This window comes from Schistocerca serialis, chromosome 7 (assembly GCF_023864345.2).
Source record: "Schistocerca serialis cubense isolate TAMUIC-IGC-003099 chromosome 7, iqSchSeri2.2, whole genome shotgun sequence".
Lineage (NCBI taxonomy): Eukaryota > Metazoa > Arthropoda > Insecta > Orthoptera > Acrididae > Schistocerca > Schistocerca serialis.
Window position 1 is genome coordinate 351,705,763 of NC_064644.1, and position 17,407 is coordinate 351,723,169.

The 17,407-nt window shown below is 41.7% G+C and overlaps 1 protein-coding gene across 5 annotated transcripts in view; it reads left to right on the top strand.

Annotated features, from left to right (window-relative positions):
• The window catches only part of LOC126413341 (protein arginine N-methyltransferase 1), a 105,433-nt gene that overhangs the window by 69,319 nt on the left and 18,707 nt on the right, over nucleotides 1-17,407 (top strand). For all 5 annotated transcript variants that reach the window (XM_050083254.1, XM_050083255.1, XM_050083252.1 and 2 more), the window contains one exon: nucleotides 13,937-14,128. In XM_050083254.1, coding sequence (XP_049939211.1) covers nucleotides 13,937-14,128 — 192 coding nt within the window. The remainder of the gene's footprint in view (nucleotides 1-13,936; nucleotides 14,129-17,407) is intronic.

A 17,407-nucleotide genomic window follows, 5' to 3' on the forward strand; every position in this document is an offset into this window, starting at 1 on the left:
GGGAGTATATACATGGTGCAGTCTGCTGATGTGTGGCCTTGACATATTTCTGTCATCTATATCCGAAAGTGTAAAAGAGTTCCGACAATTTTTTCAGTCTCAGAAATTTTTCAATAGAGAATACATACTCTTAAACAGCACATTATCTGCTGTGTATGATTTTGAGCATCATTCAATGGGACATCAAATGTTTCTCTTATCTGTTTGATTTCTTACTTGTAGACCAATCATTTCACAAAACATTTTTATTTTTTAATTTTTTTTACATACATTACTAGTCATAGTTTATCCATATTTTCCCTGCAGAAACAGCTGCTAATTTATAGTCTTCTATGTGTATTCTTCTAATATCTGATGCATAATGGTAAGGTTATTCAAAACAGTTTCTTTTGTGTGTGATACTTCATTTATCTTAACCTCTTTTAAAGCAGTCTGTATGACAGAATAATTAAACCTAAAAAAGGCTGAAATCACAGGAATACCTGCCCAGGTAGCCACTCATGTTAACATGACTGCTCCAGGGATGGGAGGTATGCCAGCCCCCAGACAACGAGTGGTCAGCGTAGTGGCCAGCCTCCATTGAGTTCAGGCAGTTTCCCAAATTCCACTAGGTGAATACCAGGTTTGTTCCCATGTTCTGCCTCAGATGCATGCTACTCAAACATTTAGAACACTTTCACACACAGAATTTACTTTATGTGCAGGCAGATTAGTTACACTGCTTCTGTCCTGAAAGATGAATAGGAGACTGATAAAATAGCTGTTTGGTCTCCTTAAACACTTACTCAGTATCACAGGAATTCTACCATTGGTGACAGCCCCCTCCTCCGCCCCGTATTTTCAGCTACCAATTCAGCTTATCTATCTTTCCCCTTCCTGTTAAGGTGTACACCATGCTTGGGTATCACCCTCTCCCAATAGCAGCAACTGATATGGCACTAATGTGAGCCCTACCCGAAGTCAGCAGCAACCCGGTTAGTTGCTTTGTTAACTCAACTAAGGCTTTGCTCAACCGTGGGTGGTCATGCTGCCACAGAACCCCAGCAAAGCCCCCCACATGTGTAATGTTGCTGCACTTATCTTCTCCAGATCACTCTTTATGCTATATTCTCTATTCTTTTCCATGGTGTTGCATGCTCCTCCAACACTCTTCAGCCAGATCCCTAATCAGTCCTTCAATATCCTTTATTACGTGGCTAAGGCTAGCAGTGACCTGGTGCCCTGGTCCTTGCCTTTTCTGCGCAACTAATTTGTGGCCAGTGTCTTAAATTCGTATTGATGGTTTACTGTGGCCTACTTTCTTTTACGTCTAAATGAGGCTCTTTCCCTTCAAAAGGCTATATCTATTCAGTAGCTCAACAGCAAGAGAACTATCCAAAATAATTCCTTCTTTCTCCCTTTCCTGTTAACTTTTTCTTACACCCCATTTTCTTTGCCAATAGGGTCAAATCTTCACCTCTTGTTCTGGGAGCTACCTTTTTATACGTAATGTACATACCCATGGAAGAGACTCACTGGGAATACATTTCTGTGTCACACTGCAATCACTCTATGAAACTGATTTACAGTTGTCACACCAGTCCCAAGTTACTAACTAACTAAGGCATCAGGTACATTTATCATCCATGGTTATACTATTATAAATAATTACACTGCTGTATCTGTTTTACATATCAATGTCCAATATCAATTGTCTTTATACTTGCGTATTAATGGTATATGTGTAAACAAATTATCCCTACTGGTCCTGACAAAACTGAATAATGGTACATAAGCTTTAAAAATCAAACCTCTGCTAATTTCCATTTATGAACACTGATTAAGTGGTTATTTAGCCTTCAGATGCAATGGAGATACAAATAATTAAATCCTCACATAATTTACCCCATGTTTATTAAACAAATTCAAACCTGAACATATGATATCCCTTCTTATATACTTTTCCTTTTTTATGAGTAATTTACTACCAACATGACACTTTAGTATTATGAACTGGAGCAGGGAGTAATACACACATTTATTATGCAACATAAGTGAAATTAATTGTTAAAACTGGAATAACAGAATAACAACAGCAGTGCAAAATTACAGTGTCTCTTACACAACAAACAATGCAATTAGGGAATCTACACTTATGAACATTTTTATCTCTACTAGTTTTGTGTCTTTCCATTTACTTATTTGTGACATAATTCCTGGGCTTCCACATAAGTTTTTAGAGAATGTTGTCTACTCCCGGGGCCTTCTTTCGACTTAGATCTTTCAGTGCTCTGTCGAATTCTTCACGCAGTACCATATCTCCCATTTCAACTTCATCTATGTCCTCTTCCATTTCCATAATATTGCCCTCAAGTGTATCACCCTTGTATAGACCCTCTACATACTCCTTCCACCTTTCTGCTTTCCCTTCTTTGCTTAGAACTGGTTTTCCATCTGAGCTTTTGATATTCATACAAGTGGTTCTCTTTTCTCCAAAGGTCTCTTTAATTTTCCTGTAGGCAGCATCTATGTTACCCCTAATTATATGTGCTTCTACATCCTTACATTTGTCCTGTAGCCATCCCTGCTTAGCTATGTTGCACTTCCTGTTCATCTAATTTTTAGGACGTCTGTATTCCTTTTCACCTGCTTCATTTACTGCATTTTTATATTTTCTTCTTTCATCAGTTAAATTCAGTATCTCTTTGGTTACCCAAGGATTTGTACCAGCCTCCGTCTTTTTAACCGCTTGATTCTCTGCTGCCTTCACTATTTCATCTCTCAGAGCTACCCATTCACCTTCTACTGTATTTCTTTCCGCTGTACTTGTTAACTGTTCCCTAATGCTGTCTCTGAAACACTCTACAACGTCTGGTTCTTTCAGTTTATCCGGGTCCCATCTTCTTAAATTCCTACATTTTTGCAGTTTCTTCAGTTTTAGTCTACAGCTCATAACCAATAAATTGTGATCAGATTCCACATCTGCCCCTGGAAATGTCTTACAATTTAAAACCTGGTTCCAAAATCTCTTTCTTACCATCATATAATCTATCCGAAAGAAAAGTATACAAAGATGAAAACAGTATTAGTGATGACTGAAACCTCTGTTAACTGTGAACTGAGTAAAAATGAATAACATAAGTAATGGAGCTAAGTGGAATTCTGTTGGAATAGTATTTTACATGAAAACCACTTCATCCTACGTTGAGTAATAGGTTTCATGTGAATCTGTAAAGTAAAATTGATAGATGACAACCTGCAAAAATCACGACTTGAATACTCATGAAAGGAAGAGCTCATTTTAATGCTACATATTCGTTTTTTCTACAGTTTCAGCTTTGCAGCGATTACACTTCATTTGCAGCTTACACTTGAGATACATTGGATCAGAAAGAAATTTTGAACTGTGAATTTTATATGTATTAATTTTAGTAGACATGATTGTACTACAATATATACAAATCAGATTTTTAAACCATTGATGAGGCTTGTAGGGTCATTCTTTTCAGTCGTCTCATGATGGATGTAAAAGTAAAATTACTCTTACAACTTGAACTGTTGATGTACATTGACCACAGAATGTTAGGAACAGGTTGAGTGTGTATGCTCAAGTTTCATAGAATTTCTGTAAAATCCGGACTTGGTTGCAAGTGCTTCCTATATAAGCCTTTGAGATCAAAACACTTCAGAAGATTTACAATATACACAATTTTTATTTACAACATGCTTTTTTTTCTAGATATTCTGTTGAAGTTCATGATCTGACAGCAACAACAAAGGGTAATTATTAATAGTGCAGGAGACACATTAACTCCAGCACTTGCATTATCTACTGTTTAGTGTACATTCATGGAAAGGCTGTAATTGTTTTTCATTCTATGTAATGCCTGCAATGAATAGTGCTGTGGAAATGTTTTACATGTACTATATTTATATCTCGCTACAAGAATTTCTTAATCACCATGACTCCTCAGGAAGCACATACGAAGGGTTGCTGAAAAGTAATGCCTGTGTATTTGTAATGTGAAAACTCTTTAGGCTTTTTAATTAAAACAAACATAATTAACATTCTACATCTTTATTCTTCATATCTACGTATTTATTTCTCAACACAGCCACCCTGGCAACAAACACATTTCTCCCAACGAGAGACATGTTTGTTGCTACTGCCTTTGTGGAATGTGTGATTTTTTGACAGAGCCACAACCTCACCTGTGCTTGCACCACTTTGTCACTCTCAGTGATATCCTCAACGATGTTCTTTAAGTTTTGAAAATAGATGAAAATTGGATGGAGGCAAGTTGGGATTGTATGGATGATAATTGATGACTGTGAGTCCGAGGTGTTTGATTGTAGATGTCACAGTGTTCATCTGTGGTCTGGCATTGTCATGCTGAAGGAGAGGGTGCTCCATATGTGGATGAACTCTTCAGATTCGAAACTTGATTATAGCACTTTGTTTCTCATACACTGATACAGTTACATTACACACCACCATATTGCATTCTACGTTTTGGGGCCCTCTAACAGTAGAAGGCTACAAATAGGTAGACATGAAGAATAAAGTTGTCTAATGTTAATAAAGTTGGTTTTATTTAAGGAGCTTAAAGAGTTTCCAGGTAAAAAAAATTCGAAGACATTACTTTTCAGAATGCCCTTGTCTTACATTATTCCATGTAGGCAAGAGTATGTCATTACAGGCCTATGCATGTCAGTGCCCAGAACTACTATGTTCCTAGAAACCACAAGCCAAAATGCGATTTTTCAGGGGTCATATCTGGGATTCCATTGATCAAGAGATAAAAGGTCAAATATTTTGGATAGCTCTCGGCCTAGCAATCATTTTCCCCCTGCAGGACTGGGGGTTAGAATAGGCCCAAGTCATTCCTGCCTCCCATAAGAGGCGACTAAAAGGAGTCTAATATGTTTCGGCCTTTGTGTGATGGTCCTCTGTTGGGTTTGACCTCCATTCTTCTCATTTCTCCCGAAGAGTGAGCCAATTGGGGAATGGCGCCTTAGACGGTGCATCCTGTCCATCGTGTGTGGAGATCTTTGGCCCACCTTATTGTCGTGGATTTGCAGTTCCACTCATTGTCCATCTGTTGGACGAGGACATCTTCCTGGGTGCATTTTACTCCATCTACTGTGCAGTGTCGTTTTCTGTGGCGACGATAATCATGGACTTCTTTGCACCTCATATCCTGCACGGTAGCCAGACCATTTTGGTGCGGCCGCCATGTACCCTGTTGGTTGTAACCTCCCTGACCACACAGGGATCGCTCTGCTGATGCCTGCTCTGTTAACTCCCCATGTGTGCCAAGGAGCAGATTCCCATTACCCTGGGGCATCAGGACTATGCCAATGGCCATCCTGCCAAGTGGCCTTTGCTGCGGCTGGGTGGCGCCCATGGGGAGGCCCCCTAGTCGGAGTGGGTGGCAGCAGGGCAGCTGACATACTATGAAGTGTAGTGTATCTACTCTTGCTGGTGGTCAACCACCAGGTGTCTGTAACCATTCAAGGGCTCAATTTGATGCACGGAAGTATGACCCCAAATAGTTCCCCTCCGTGGCCACACCATGGGAGGAACGTCAGGTTAAGGATGGCAGCAAATCTTATTTGCCTTGGTACCTAGTATGTACGAGAGCCTATGAGGAATTCTTCATGTCAGTGAAGCCTCAGTTTTTTGTAGAGCATTTAGAGGACGAGTTTGGGGAGGTGGGTGGATTGTCCAAAATGCGGTCAGGATCAGTCTTGATAAAAACAGCATCCTCTGCTCAGTCATGGGCATTACTCGCTTGTGACAAGCTGGGGGATGTTTCTGTTACCATCACGCCCCCATAAGAGCTTAAACATGGTCCAGAGTATTACATTCCACAGTGACCTTCTTTTGCAGTCTGACAATGAGCTGCGCGCCAATTTAGAGCGGCAAGGTGTTCATTTCATCCGGCGGGTTCATCGGGGTCTGAGGTGTAATCAGGTTGCCACTGGTGCCTTCATCTTGGCCTTCAAGGGTGACACATTACCCAAGAAGGTCAAGATGATGGTCTGCCGCTGTGATGTCAAGCCATATATCCGTCCCCCATTGCGGAGCTTCAAGTGCTGGAAGTTTGGACATATGTCTTCCCACTGTTCTTCCAGCATCACCTGTTGAGATTGTGGATGTCCTTCGCTTCCCAATGCTCCATGAGCCCCGCCTCCCATCTGTGTCAACTGCGGAGAGCATCATTCACCTTGCTTGCCATACTGCAGGATTTTATAGAAAGAGAGGAAAATCATGGAATACAAGACCCTGGACTGACTGACCTACACTGAGGCTAAGAGGAAATTTGAAAGGCTCCATCTGATGCGCATGACATCATCCTATGCTGCCGCTACAGCTACGGTCCAGCTCCATCTGTTCTGCCATTGACATTTGGCCATCAGGGCCGCAAGACTAAAACTGCCCCCTTGATGGTGGGGGGCACTTCCATCTCTGTTGCTCCTGCACCATGTGCTTCAGGAGCAACACCTCCCCCAACCATCGGGGACATCCATCTCAGCTTCTCAGCCTGAGAAGCATACATCTTCTTCAGCTCCCTCACTAGGAAGGGGTCCCTTGGGTCACTCCCTTGCCAGGTTCCTACCAGTGGCAAAGTGGACACTCTCAGTGACTGAAGCATCCACAGGTAGCTGGTCATAGGACTTTATGGTCCTCCTCAGTCCCCGAGACTAAATCAGTGAAGCCCTCCCAGCCAGAAAAACCTAAGGAGCAGCGAGAGAAACCAAAAAAGAAAACGACCCCAAGAACCAAGACATTGCGGTGGCACCCGCACCCCTGCTACCTACAAGCTCTGCATCTGAGGATGAAGTGGAGATTTTGGCGTCCGCTGAGGACAGACAAAATGGATGTTGATCGCAAAGGTCCTCAGTCTGTGGCAGCAGGTGACCCTGAGGCGTAAACTGCCTCATTGACTGTTCCATGCCTTGCCAGCCTCACGATCATGTCATCCTCCAGTGAAACTGTGGTGGTTTTTTCCAGTGCCTGGCTGAGTGGTCGTTTTTTCCAGTGCCTGGCTGAGTGGTGGTTTTTTTTGCTGCCTGGCTGAGCTGTGGCAACTGTTAAGCTTTACACCTTCTTTCTGCATTGCTCTCTAGGAAACCTGGTTCCCGGCAATGTGGACCCCTGCCCTTCACGGCTACAGGGGACATTACAAGAACCGTAGAGAACATAATAGAGTGTCAGCTGGAGTTTGCATTTATGTCCTGAACTCAGTATGTAGTGATCCTGTGCCCCTTCAAACTCCTCTTGAAGCTGTGGCTGTCAGGATACGCACGACGCAGGAAATAACTGTCTGCAATGTATATCTCCCTCCACATGGTGCGGTACCCCTGAACATATTGGCTGCACTGATTGATCAGCTCCCTAAATCTTTCCTACTTTCGGAACGTTTTAACTCCCATAACCCTTTTTGGGGTGGCACGATGCTTACTGGCTGTGGCAGAGATGTCGAAAATTTACCGTCCCTAACATTTCAGTGTGGCTCATGGTAGTTATTTGGCCATTGATTTATCACTTTGCATCCCAGGCCTTCTCTCATCTGTCCATAGGAGAGCCCACGATGACTTGTGTGGTAGTGACCACTTCCCCATCTTCCTGTCTCTGCCCCAGTGTGATGCCCACAGACGCCTACCCAGATGGGCTTTAAACAAGGCAGACTGGGAATCTTTCAACTCTGCTGTCACCATTGACTCTCCCCCACACAGTAACATCAACATGATGGTTGAGTGTGTCACCAGGATGATCATTTCTGCAGCAGAAATTGCGATCCCTGGTTCCTCAGGGTGCCCCCGGTGAAAGACAGTACCTTGGTGGTCGCCAGAAGTTGATGAGGCCATTAAAGAGTATAGGCGGCCTCTACAGTGTCATAAGCGGCACCCTTCCCTGGAGCACCTTATGGCTTTTTAAATGGCTCCGTGCCCACTTTTGCCAGTTTATAAAAAGATGGAAACAGGAGTGCTAGGAGAGGTACATCTCAACCAATGCAATAGCCAAGTACTTCGCTGAGCACTATGCTCGCGCCTCTGCGTCAGAGATTACCCCCCAGCCTTTCTCATCCTCAAACGGCGGATGGAAGGGAAGGTCTTCTCGTTCACTGCATGCCACAGTGAACCCTATAATGCCCCATTTACAGAGTGGGAGCTCTTCAGCGCCCTTGCTCATTGCCCCGACGCAGCTCCTGGACCAGATCAGATCCACAGTCAGATGATTAAACATCTCTCGTCTGACTACAAGTGACATCTTCTAATCATCTTCAACCAGATTTGGTGTGATGGCACCTTTCCATCGCAATGGCGGGAGAGCAAAATCATTCCAGTGCTCAAACCTGGCAAAAACCCGCTTGAAGTGGATAGCTATCAGCCAATCAGCCTCCACAACATTCTTTGTAAGCCGTTAGAATGTATGGTAAGTCGGCAGTTGTGTTGGCTCCTGGACTCATGTGGCCTACTGGCTCCATGCTAGGACAAATTTCCACCAGGGTCGCTCTGCCACTCATAATCTTGTGTCCATCGGGTCTGCCATCTGAACAGACTTTTCCAGGTGCCAACAACTGGTTTTTGCCTTTTTTTGATCTACGGAAAGTGTTTGACACAACCTGGCAGCATCATATCCTTGCCACTTCGTATGAGTGGGGTCTCTGGGGACCACTCCTGATTTTTATCCAAAACTTCCTGTCACTCCGTACTTTCCGTGTCCGAGTGGGTGCTTCCCATAATTCCCTCCACATCCAGGAGAATGGAGTTCCGCAAGGCTCTGTATTGAGAGTCTCTCTATTTTTAGTGGCTGTTAACTGTCTAGCAGCAGCTCTCGGACCGTCGGTCTCACCTTCTCTGTATGCAGACGACTTCTGCATTTCGCACTGCTGCTCTAGTACTGGTTTTGCTGAGCGGCACTTACAGGGAACCATCCACGAGGTGCAGTCATGGGCTCTAGCCCACGGCTTCCAGTTTTCAGCTGCTAAGTCATGTGTCATGCACTTCTGTCGGTGTCGTACCATTCATCCGGAACCAGCACTTTACCTTAATGACACTCCACTCACTGTAGTGGAGACATATTGATTCTTAGGACTGGTTTTCGACGCTCGATTGACTGGCCTTCCTCATCTTCATCAACTTAAGCGGAAGTGCTGGCAGCACCTCAATGCCCTCCGCTGCCTGAGCAACACCAACTGGGGTGCAGATTGCTCCACACTGCTGCAGCTCTACAGAGCCCTTGTTCAATCCCGCCTTGACTATGGGAGTGTGATTTATGGTTCAGTGGCGCCCTCAGCGTTGCATTTACTCAACTCAGTGCACCACTACGGAGTTCAACTAGCGACAGGAGCTTTTAGGACGCGTCTGGTGACCAGCGTACTGGTGGAGGCTGGAGTCCCTCCATTGAAGATCAGACGTGCACAACTGCTCACCAGTTACATTGCACACATTCGTAGCTCTCCTGCACATCCTCATTACCGTCTCCTTTTCCGAACCACGGCCCTTCATCTCCTGCATCGGTGGCCCAATTCAGGGCTTACTATTGTGGTTCACATCCGATCTCCTCTGTCTGAAGTGGAGTCCTTGCCTTTACCACCTATACTTGAGGTCCATTCACATACACCTACATGGTGTATGCCTATGCCGAAGCTTCGCCTGGACCTTTCGTATGGCCCTAAGGCCTCAGTTAACACCGCGGCTCTCCGCTGTCACTTCCTCTCGATTCTTGACATGTACCGGGGCCATGAAGTGGTTTACACTGGCAGTTTGATAGCTGATGGTCACGTTGGCTTCATGTATCTTCATGAAGGACATACTGAACAGCACTCCTTGCTAGTTGCCGTTAGTGTTTTCACTGCAGACCTAGCGGCCATTTCTCGTACTCTTTAGCGCGTCCGCTCATGCCCTGGCGAGTCTTTTCTTGTCTGTACTGACTCCATGAGCAGCCTACAAGCTATCGACCAGTGCTACACCTGCCATTCTTAGGTAGCGACCATCCAGGAGTCCATCTTTGCCTTGGAATGGTCCAGTTGTTCTGTGGTGTTTTCTGTGGACCCCAGGCCACATCGGAATCCCAGGAAAAGAACTTGCCAACAGGCTGGCCAAGCAGGCTACACAGAAGCAGCTTCTGGAGATCAGCATCCCTGTAACTAACCTGCGATCATTATTACACTGCAAGGTTTTTCAGCTTTGGGGGGTGGAATGGCATAATCTCAGTACGAACAACAAACTGTGTGCCATTAAGGAGGCTATGAATGTGTGGAAGTCCTCCATGCGGGCCTCTCGCAGTGACTGTGGTTCTCTGCCGGCTCCGCATTGTCCACGTTTGGAAGACCCACAGCTACCTCCTGCGCCGTGAAGACCCGCCTCAGTGTTGGTGCAGCACCCAGTTGACAGTGGCCCTTATTGTGGTGCGCTATCCTACTTTGACTGCTCTGTGATGAAATCTTTGGGTACCGGACTTGTTGCCACTAATTTTATCTGACAACACCTGATTGGCTGATTTAGTTGTACATTGTATTCGTGAGGGTAAGTTTTATCATTTGATCTAAGTTTTAGTGCATGTCTTTTGTCCCTTCGTGTCCTCCACCCGAGTGCTTTTAGGGTGGAGGGTTTTTTAATTGTCTTGCAAAGTGGCTGGCTTCTCCTTTTTATTCTCATGATCAGCCAGCCATGGTAATCTACTTTCTTGTTTTAATCTAGCTTCTACCTGTTTCTTGCGTCTATCTGTGGTTTTCTTGTTCTCTTTTGTTCCTTGTAGTGTTTGTTGCCTTTCTGTCGTTCTTGTCGTTTTTCTTTCCTTTGGGTACTGTGCTCTACGCCTCATTTGTTTTATCCTTTCCCTTGTATGATTGTTATAACAAGAATAAGGCACCAATGACCAAGCAATTTGGTCCCTTTCTCCCTCTTTTAAATCAATCAACCAACCAACCAACCAGCAATCATTTATATATCTGTGAGAAGAACAGGCATACTGTAGCTATCCTACAGTATCTGGTGTTTCCATTGTTTGTTATATTAAATTAGTTGTCTGAGCATCATGTATGTCACTTCATGGGTTTTCAAACATTAATAAGACTCACCCTGTATACAATTTCTACTTTGAAATGACTTTAATTATTCATTATTACACTGTTTGTGACACTAAAGGTACTGGGGTAGATGTGGCTTGATTGAGAGAGGGATTTTCTCATTGTTCATATCTCCTGTTTGTGAACTCAGCCATAAACAGTACTTTTCAATCTTAAGGAATCTGGTATAAATGCTTTTTCCAGACTACCAAGGTGTTTCGATAACCACGGAAATAAAGAATTGCAATACAGCCAAGAAGTACTGGCTTAATGCACTGTCCACTGCATGCTTTGTCTTAGTAATTTAAACAGTTTTGAAAAGTGATAGGCTGGAAGTGAACTGCAGGAAGCTAGAATCAGTAAAACCAAAAAACTTGTTGAGATGGGTTCTGTTTGACAAGATGAAGTTATGTAATATGTTCCATGTAGAACATTGCTCCTTTGTAGATGCCTAGTTTTCTTATTCATTGTGTAGGGAAGCAGCCTACTCACGCCTTATAAAATTCACATCAGTCTTTCCATTGTGTGCCAGCCAGTCCGCTGTAACTAGCTCTTACGTCATAAATGTTGCGCAATAACTTTAACCATTTTCAAAATTTGGATATTTTTCTGTAAAAAACATTGGCGCAACAGAAAAGAGCTAGAAACTTAAAAATTTATATTTAGATTCCTTTTGCATAATAATTTAGTAGAACAGTATTCTGGATCTCACAAATTAAAATTTTAGTTGAAATTCATGATTTTCCGGTTTTTATCTTAAAAATTAAGGAAGCAAGATAGATTAAGTAGGCGAATAAATAAAGCTAGGTTGTTTTAATTTAAGTAGAAGGGAGATCCGCTATAATCATAAAAATGTGAGAAGTTTCAACAGAATAACTATAAAACTATAGCTATAGCGTATCTCCAAAGAGCAAGTTCAGAGCTCGTCTACTGCGTGTAGTGTAATTAAATTAATTCTCTTGCCCAAAATATTTGACTTAGCCATGTCAGACTTTTATTATGATTACTTACTTGTGTGCTGATTGCACAATTAAATTGAAAGCTTCATCGGCCATCAGCAAAGGAAGCAATGGTTTATTCGATAACTTAAAGTGGTGCATTACTAGCCCAGTGGCTAGTCGGGAGAGCAGATTTGATCAGGTGTTCCCTTAGCCGTCTGCACCGCGGCTTTATATGTAAGAACGCTGCGCGAGAAAGAGGAAGGCCCCAGTTCTCTCCAGACTCTGATTAGCGCACCATCTGTGCCGGGAGTCACGTCGCGTCGCGTCGGTATCGTTGCTATAAACAACCTCGGATGCCGTAATAAGTTACTCGGGATACGCATAACCATGAAATCGTTTTCGAGTGAAGTGTTAATTCTGGGATGACTTTAATGATCTATCTCCAGTTTGCGTATGTCGTATTTTCACGTGCCACCGCAGGACAGACATTCTACCATTATTTAGCGTGGCGTTTGATGAACATTATCATCAAATTATGGCGAGCATTAACTTAAACATTTAATTTGAACAGTTATAGTTGCATCAGCGCATTAGACTCTGAACTGCTCTGGTAGTTGGATTGTGTGGATTCTTTTTGGTCTGTGACTTTCAGAATATAGTGAACATTTTAGAGAGAATGGTTTTTGATTATGAATCCCAGACAATCTCCTAATTCCTCAGAGCTATAAGCTGTAGCTATAAATGTATTTCTCAGATGAAATGGGCACTAGGAATTCTAATTACAGGCTTCACATTTTGCTAATCACTTTCTGGTTGCCAATATTGTAGTTAGAGAGCCAGTGTTGAGAACGGCAAACAACAGCATTAAATAAATAAAAGGAACATTAACAATTATTCCACCCACCGCCCCACAATTGATACAAATTTTATAACAAAAACAATTATTGACAAAATTATTTAATTGGATAGATAAAAAAATCTACTCACCAAGCGGCGGTAGAACACACACATAAAAGATGGTTGTAATTGGCAAGCTTGAATGAGAAGGAAAGACTCCTTCTCATCGTACAGTAAGTCCCCTCTGACCTGTGGTTCTGGGTGACATTCCTAGACCTCTCCAGTCCTTTTCCTTCACCCCTTTTCCATCCCCTTCAATCCTTCTGCCTGAACAAATAGCCACTGGCTCTGAAAGCTTGCCAATTACAGCCATCTTTTATGTGTGTGTTCTGCCACTGCTTGCAGAGTAGATTTCTTATCTACCCAATTAAATATTTTTGGTACAAATTTTGTATGACAATAAGAGCTTATGTGTAAGGTCTCACAAAATATTTTAATGTATCAGTGAAAGTAATCTATGTTTGTAAACATAATATGGGCAGATAAAAAGGTCTATTCATCAAGTGGTGGCAGTAGAGAACAAGATGTTACAGAAAAGTCACCCAGAACTCGGGATCTGGGAAGACTAGTAGGTGCTTAACAGGCGCCCTTCTCATCCTGTCAAGTACATCTCCCCTGACTGAGGGCTCTGGATGACTTTTTCTTAACACTCCGCTGTTCCTTTTCCTTCATATCTCTTTGTCCTTCAGCACTTAGGTAGAGTAGTGGACTTTCTATTTTTTCATGGCATTTTGCAGGCTCAGCTTAACAACTGTGTAACAGCAATAGCTAAATAGTGTTAAGACTGTATGAAAATTTGTTTGAAATGTGGTTTAGGTTTTTTCATCTTTTCGCATGTAGTAGATATTAATTTTATTCAAGAGTTGATTCCCATATTGAAAAACTGGCTTTATTTTCATTCTTGCCACACTGTTGTCATTTGCGTTTATTTTGGTTTTGCTATCATGGGTAATTAATGATCTGAAGTGTCTTGTATGTATGTACAAAACAAATTTTAATGTATTATAATAAAAATTGTGCATTTTCTTGAAACTGCAGCTACAAGAGAGGGACACATGCCTTGAGAGGATGGCTCAAGACATGCAAAACATGCGAGAAGTAGCAAAGAAAATCATTGGTGCAGATGATGTGAATTTACAGCAGGACTCAGTTAAATCAGTCAGTGCTGAAGCTGATGACAGCTACTTCCAGACATATGCACACTTTGATATTCATCATCAAATGCTCAGTGTAAGTTATATGGAAATAGGAGTTCATATTTTTGTATTGAGACTGTACAAAAGATTTCTCAGTCATAATCCATACAATAAAGTTTTCATTTCCCTTGTTGAGGTAACTGGAAAAATTCTGGGTTTCCACCAAAAATGTCCCAACACACTTGTCACTGCCTCATCCATGCAGTTTCCACTTTGAATCATATTTCACATTAACACTGTCATTATCTGGTTTATCTGAGTCAGTAGATGTTGGACAATTTTAACAACATTCAGATTAAAGCTATTATTTTATTAACAGATTTTGGTGAATTATGTTTCTATAAATAAGTTTATATCAACACCAGAATTATTCAGTTTGTGATCTAGTCGTGAAGTGGTTTCAGCATTACCACATCATTCTTTTTAACACATTATCTGTAGAGTCATATCTCATTTCGTTTGCCATTATAGCTGCAACTAGACCTTGAGACATCAAATCTCCGTGATTGGTTCAATCTCCGTGATTGGTTCCAAGTAACCATCTGTCACCTGCTTGAATAGATCTGAACTAAACTAAAATCTGTCCTTTATTTAACAGGACAGTTGACCAACAGTTTCAAGACAATTGCTGATGATGAAGTTGGAAATTGACTGTGGTGACTGTAAATGTTTATAGATATTGACTTTCAGCTATAATCACTATCTTCCCGCATTTCATAAAGTTTTAAGTTTGTGTTCATTACCTATGTGTCTTTTTTTTAATTGTGTTTGTAATGGCTTCTTCATTGATCATGAGCAATTTTTTCAGCTGTCTGTTGATGGACACAAATGGTTGTCACGTGCACCCAAGAAATAACTTTCACAGTTAAATGATCTGTACTGATATTCACCATGGCTTCTGGCCTCTTGTGAGAAACTCTTTCATTCATTTCATCTTCTGGAAAGGTTAATGTGATTTGCAGCACCACAGTGGTAATAAAGTTTGAGAATGATAATAAATTTTTCTCTTTTTCTTTCAATTTGTTTTTCTCCTGGTCTGATGAGGATTGTTGATGACAGTGTTGTGCATTCAGATGGGCAAATTTGTATGGAGCCATCATATTCACTGTCACTCAACTCAGTTTTATTCTTAGATAAAGATCTTGACAGTTTCGTAACTGGACAAACCTCAGCATATCGCACTAACAAAACTCATGGAGTTAAGCATATTCTTGGTTCGTCTAGGAATGCAATCAGCAACTAAGACAACAGGCTAGGAATAAACTTCTAAAATTTTTAATGCTGGAATGCCCCTCTTCAACTATAGACACGCCCCCCCCCCCCTCCCAAAAAAAAGGGGGGGTCACTCCCAGCCATAAAAATCACTTATTGTACTTTTTGTTCACAAACCATCAGGTGCTACTGTCCGTTCCCACAGCAGTGTCAGTTTGCTCCGTATTTCTGCTTGATCCATATCAGCACAAGTTAGTAGTCTTTGTGATAATGTACTACCTAAACCAACATACAGAAATTTGCACCAGATCAAGACTCAAACCTGAATTTACCACTTACCATGAGTGGTTGCCTTATGACTTAGGCTGTCCGAGCATGCTCCTCTGATCCACCCAAGCTTCCATATGACACAGAGCTATGTATTTCTTTTCACAGATTAATGTTGATATAGAATAGTTACATTGAAGTTTAATACACCTGTACTATTTTAAATCTCCGTGCCGAGTTGTTCCAGTGAGTTAAAAAAAAGGAAACCCCTGGAAGATACTGGGGTGCTGTTCCAGCTGAAATTAAGTCCTGGCTAAGACCATCGAGACTGCTGAGGGAAATAGTAGCCAGTCCACAGTTTCCATTTGTTTGGCAATTTCCATACAGCTTAACAGCACATGAACATTATTCTCTAGGAGCAAAGTGTTCTAATAAATATTTTTAGAATCTAAGTAACACAGCTGTCCTGTGGAGTACACGTTTATAACTTGCTAATTGTAGAACAAAGTCCTAAGCAGATGTTTGTTGGATGCATTATTAGAGAGAGGCTGGTACGCCTTAGTGAGGGGATTGGCAGTGGAGAAAAAAGGATAATGGAGGAGAGGGAAGGTGTGTGTGTGTGTGTGTGTGTGTGTGTGTGTGTGTTTGTTTGTGTGTTTTCACTTGAAAAAGGTAAACTACACATTATTACAGCATGCCAAGTAACTTATATTGAATGCTGCAATACACTTCAAAGTGACAGATATATGACCGTTATTTTTCAATATACTAACCAGTTCTTTGTAAACAGCAGTTGGAATGTTCTACCAATCATTTAGTTTGTAAGCGGCATAAATTAACTCCTTAGTAACTGAGCCATTAGAGAACCGCTATGTGAATGTCCTCAACTTTGAAAAAGCTGTGATTGCTGCAAATGCGTTCCTTGATTGCCTGGACATTGTTGTCTGTTATTTATGCCAATATTGGTGGTGTTCTTTCCTGATCAGTATCACCTGTGTCTGCAAAGCCTCATTCGTATTGTTGGCATCATTTCACTGCGACTTGACTTGACATTGCATTTGGTCTGTCTTGAATCTGTGTGCTGCTTAGACATTTTCTCTGAGACTCATGCTGTCGCTCTTACTTCAGCTTTATTTCCATTTGCTGCACAATTTCACTCCTACACTGTGATGCATCTATTATCTGTATTGCAGCAGAACTGTGTCTGGAGCAAACACAGAATAAGTACTATCTTCAGAGAAGAATAATACTAGGTGGGGGAAAAGGTTTAACTTATAGTATATGTAGAACATCATTAAAACTCCTTTTCCCTGCAATCACCAACACTGGTCTTGTTTTATGTTATGGACCTTTGAAAGAACAGCATTATTGGAACATCATAGAAGCGACCCATCTGCTTTCACTTTTTATCTAGACGTTAATGAATTTTGTAAATTTTGAATGTATCTTGCTGCTGATGCTTTGCAGTTTGAGAATATGTCTAGCTATCCAGATTTAGTTTCTGTGTGGTTTCTCTAACATGTTGTGAGGGTTTCTTCTCATATTGTAGCTCATGCTGCATCGCTGATGTCAGTTAGTTAATTATTCATTCACAGATCATTTACACAATATTTACATGTTTTTGTAATGTAAAGGGATATACTATTTAAAAGTAAACCATTTCATATACAGCCATATTATTACAGAAGGATTAACTGAGAAAAAATTAGTGTGTTCAGTGCTTTTTTGTATATTCATATTTATAAACAAGTTAACCAGTCGTTCCCAGAAAAATACTAGAATACTGGGACAATATTTACTCATGTGGCTTCACTGCACTTGACAAGTACATGTG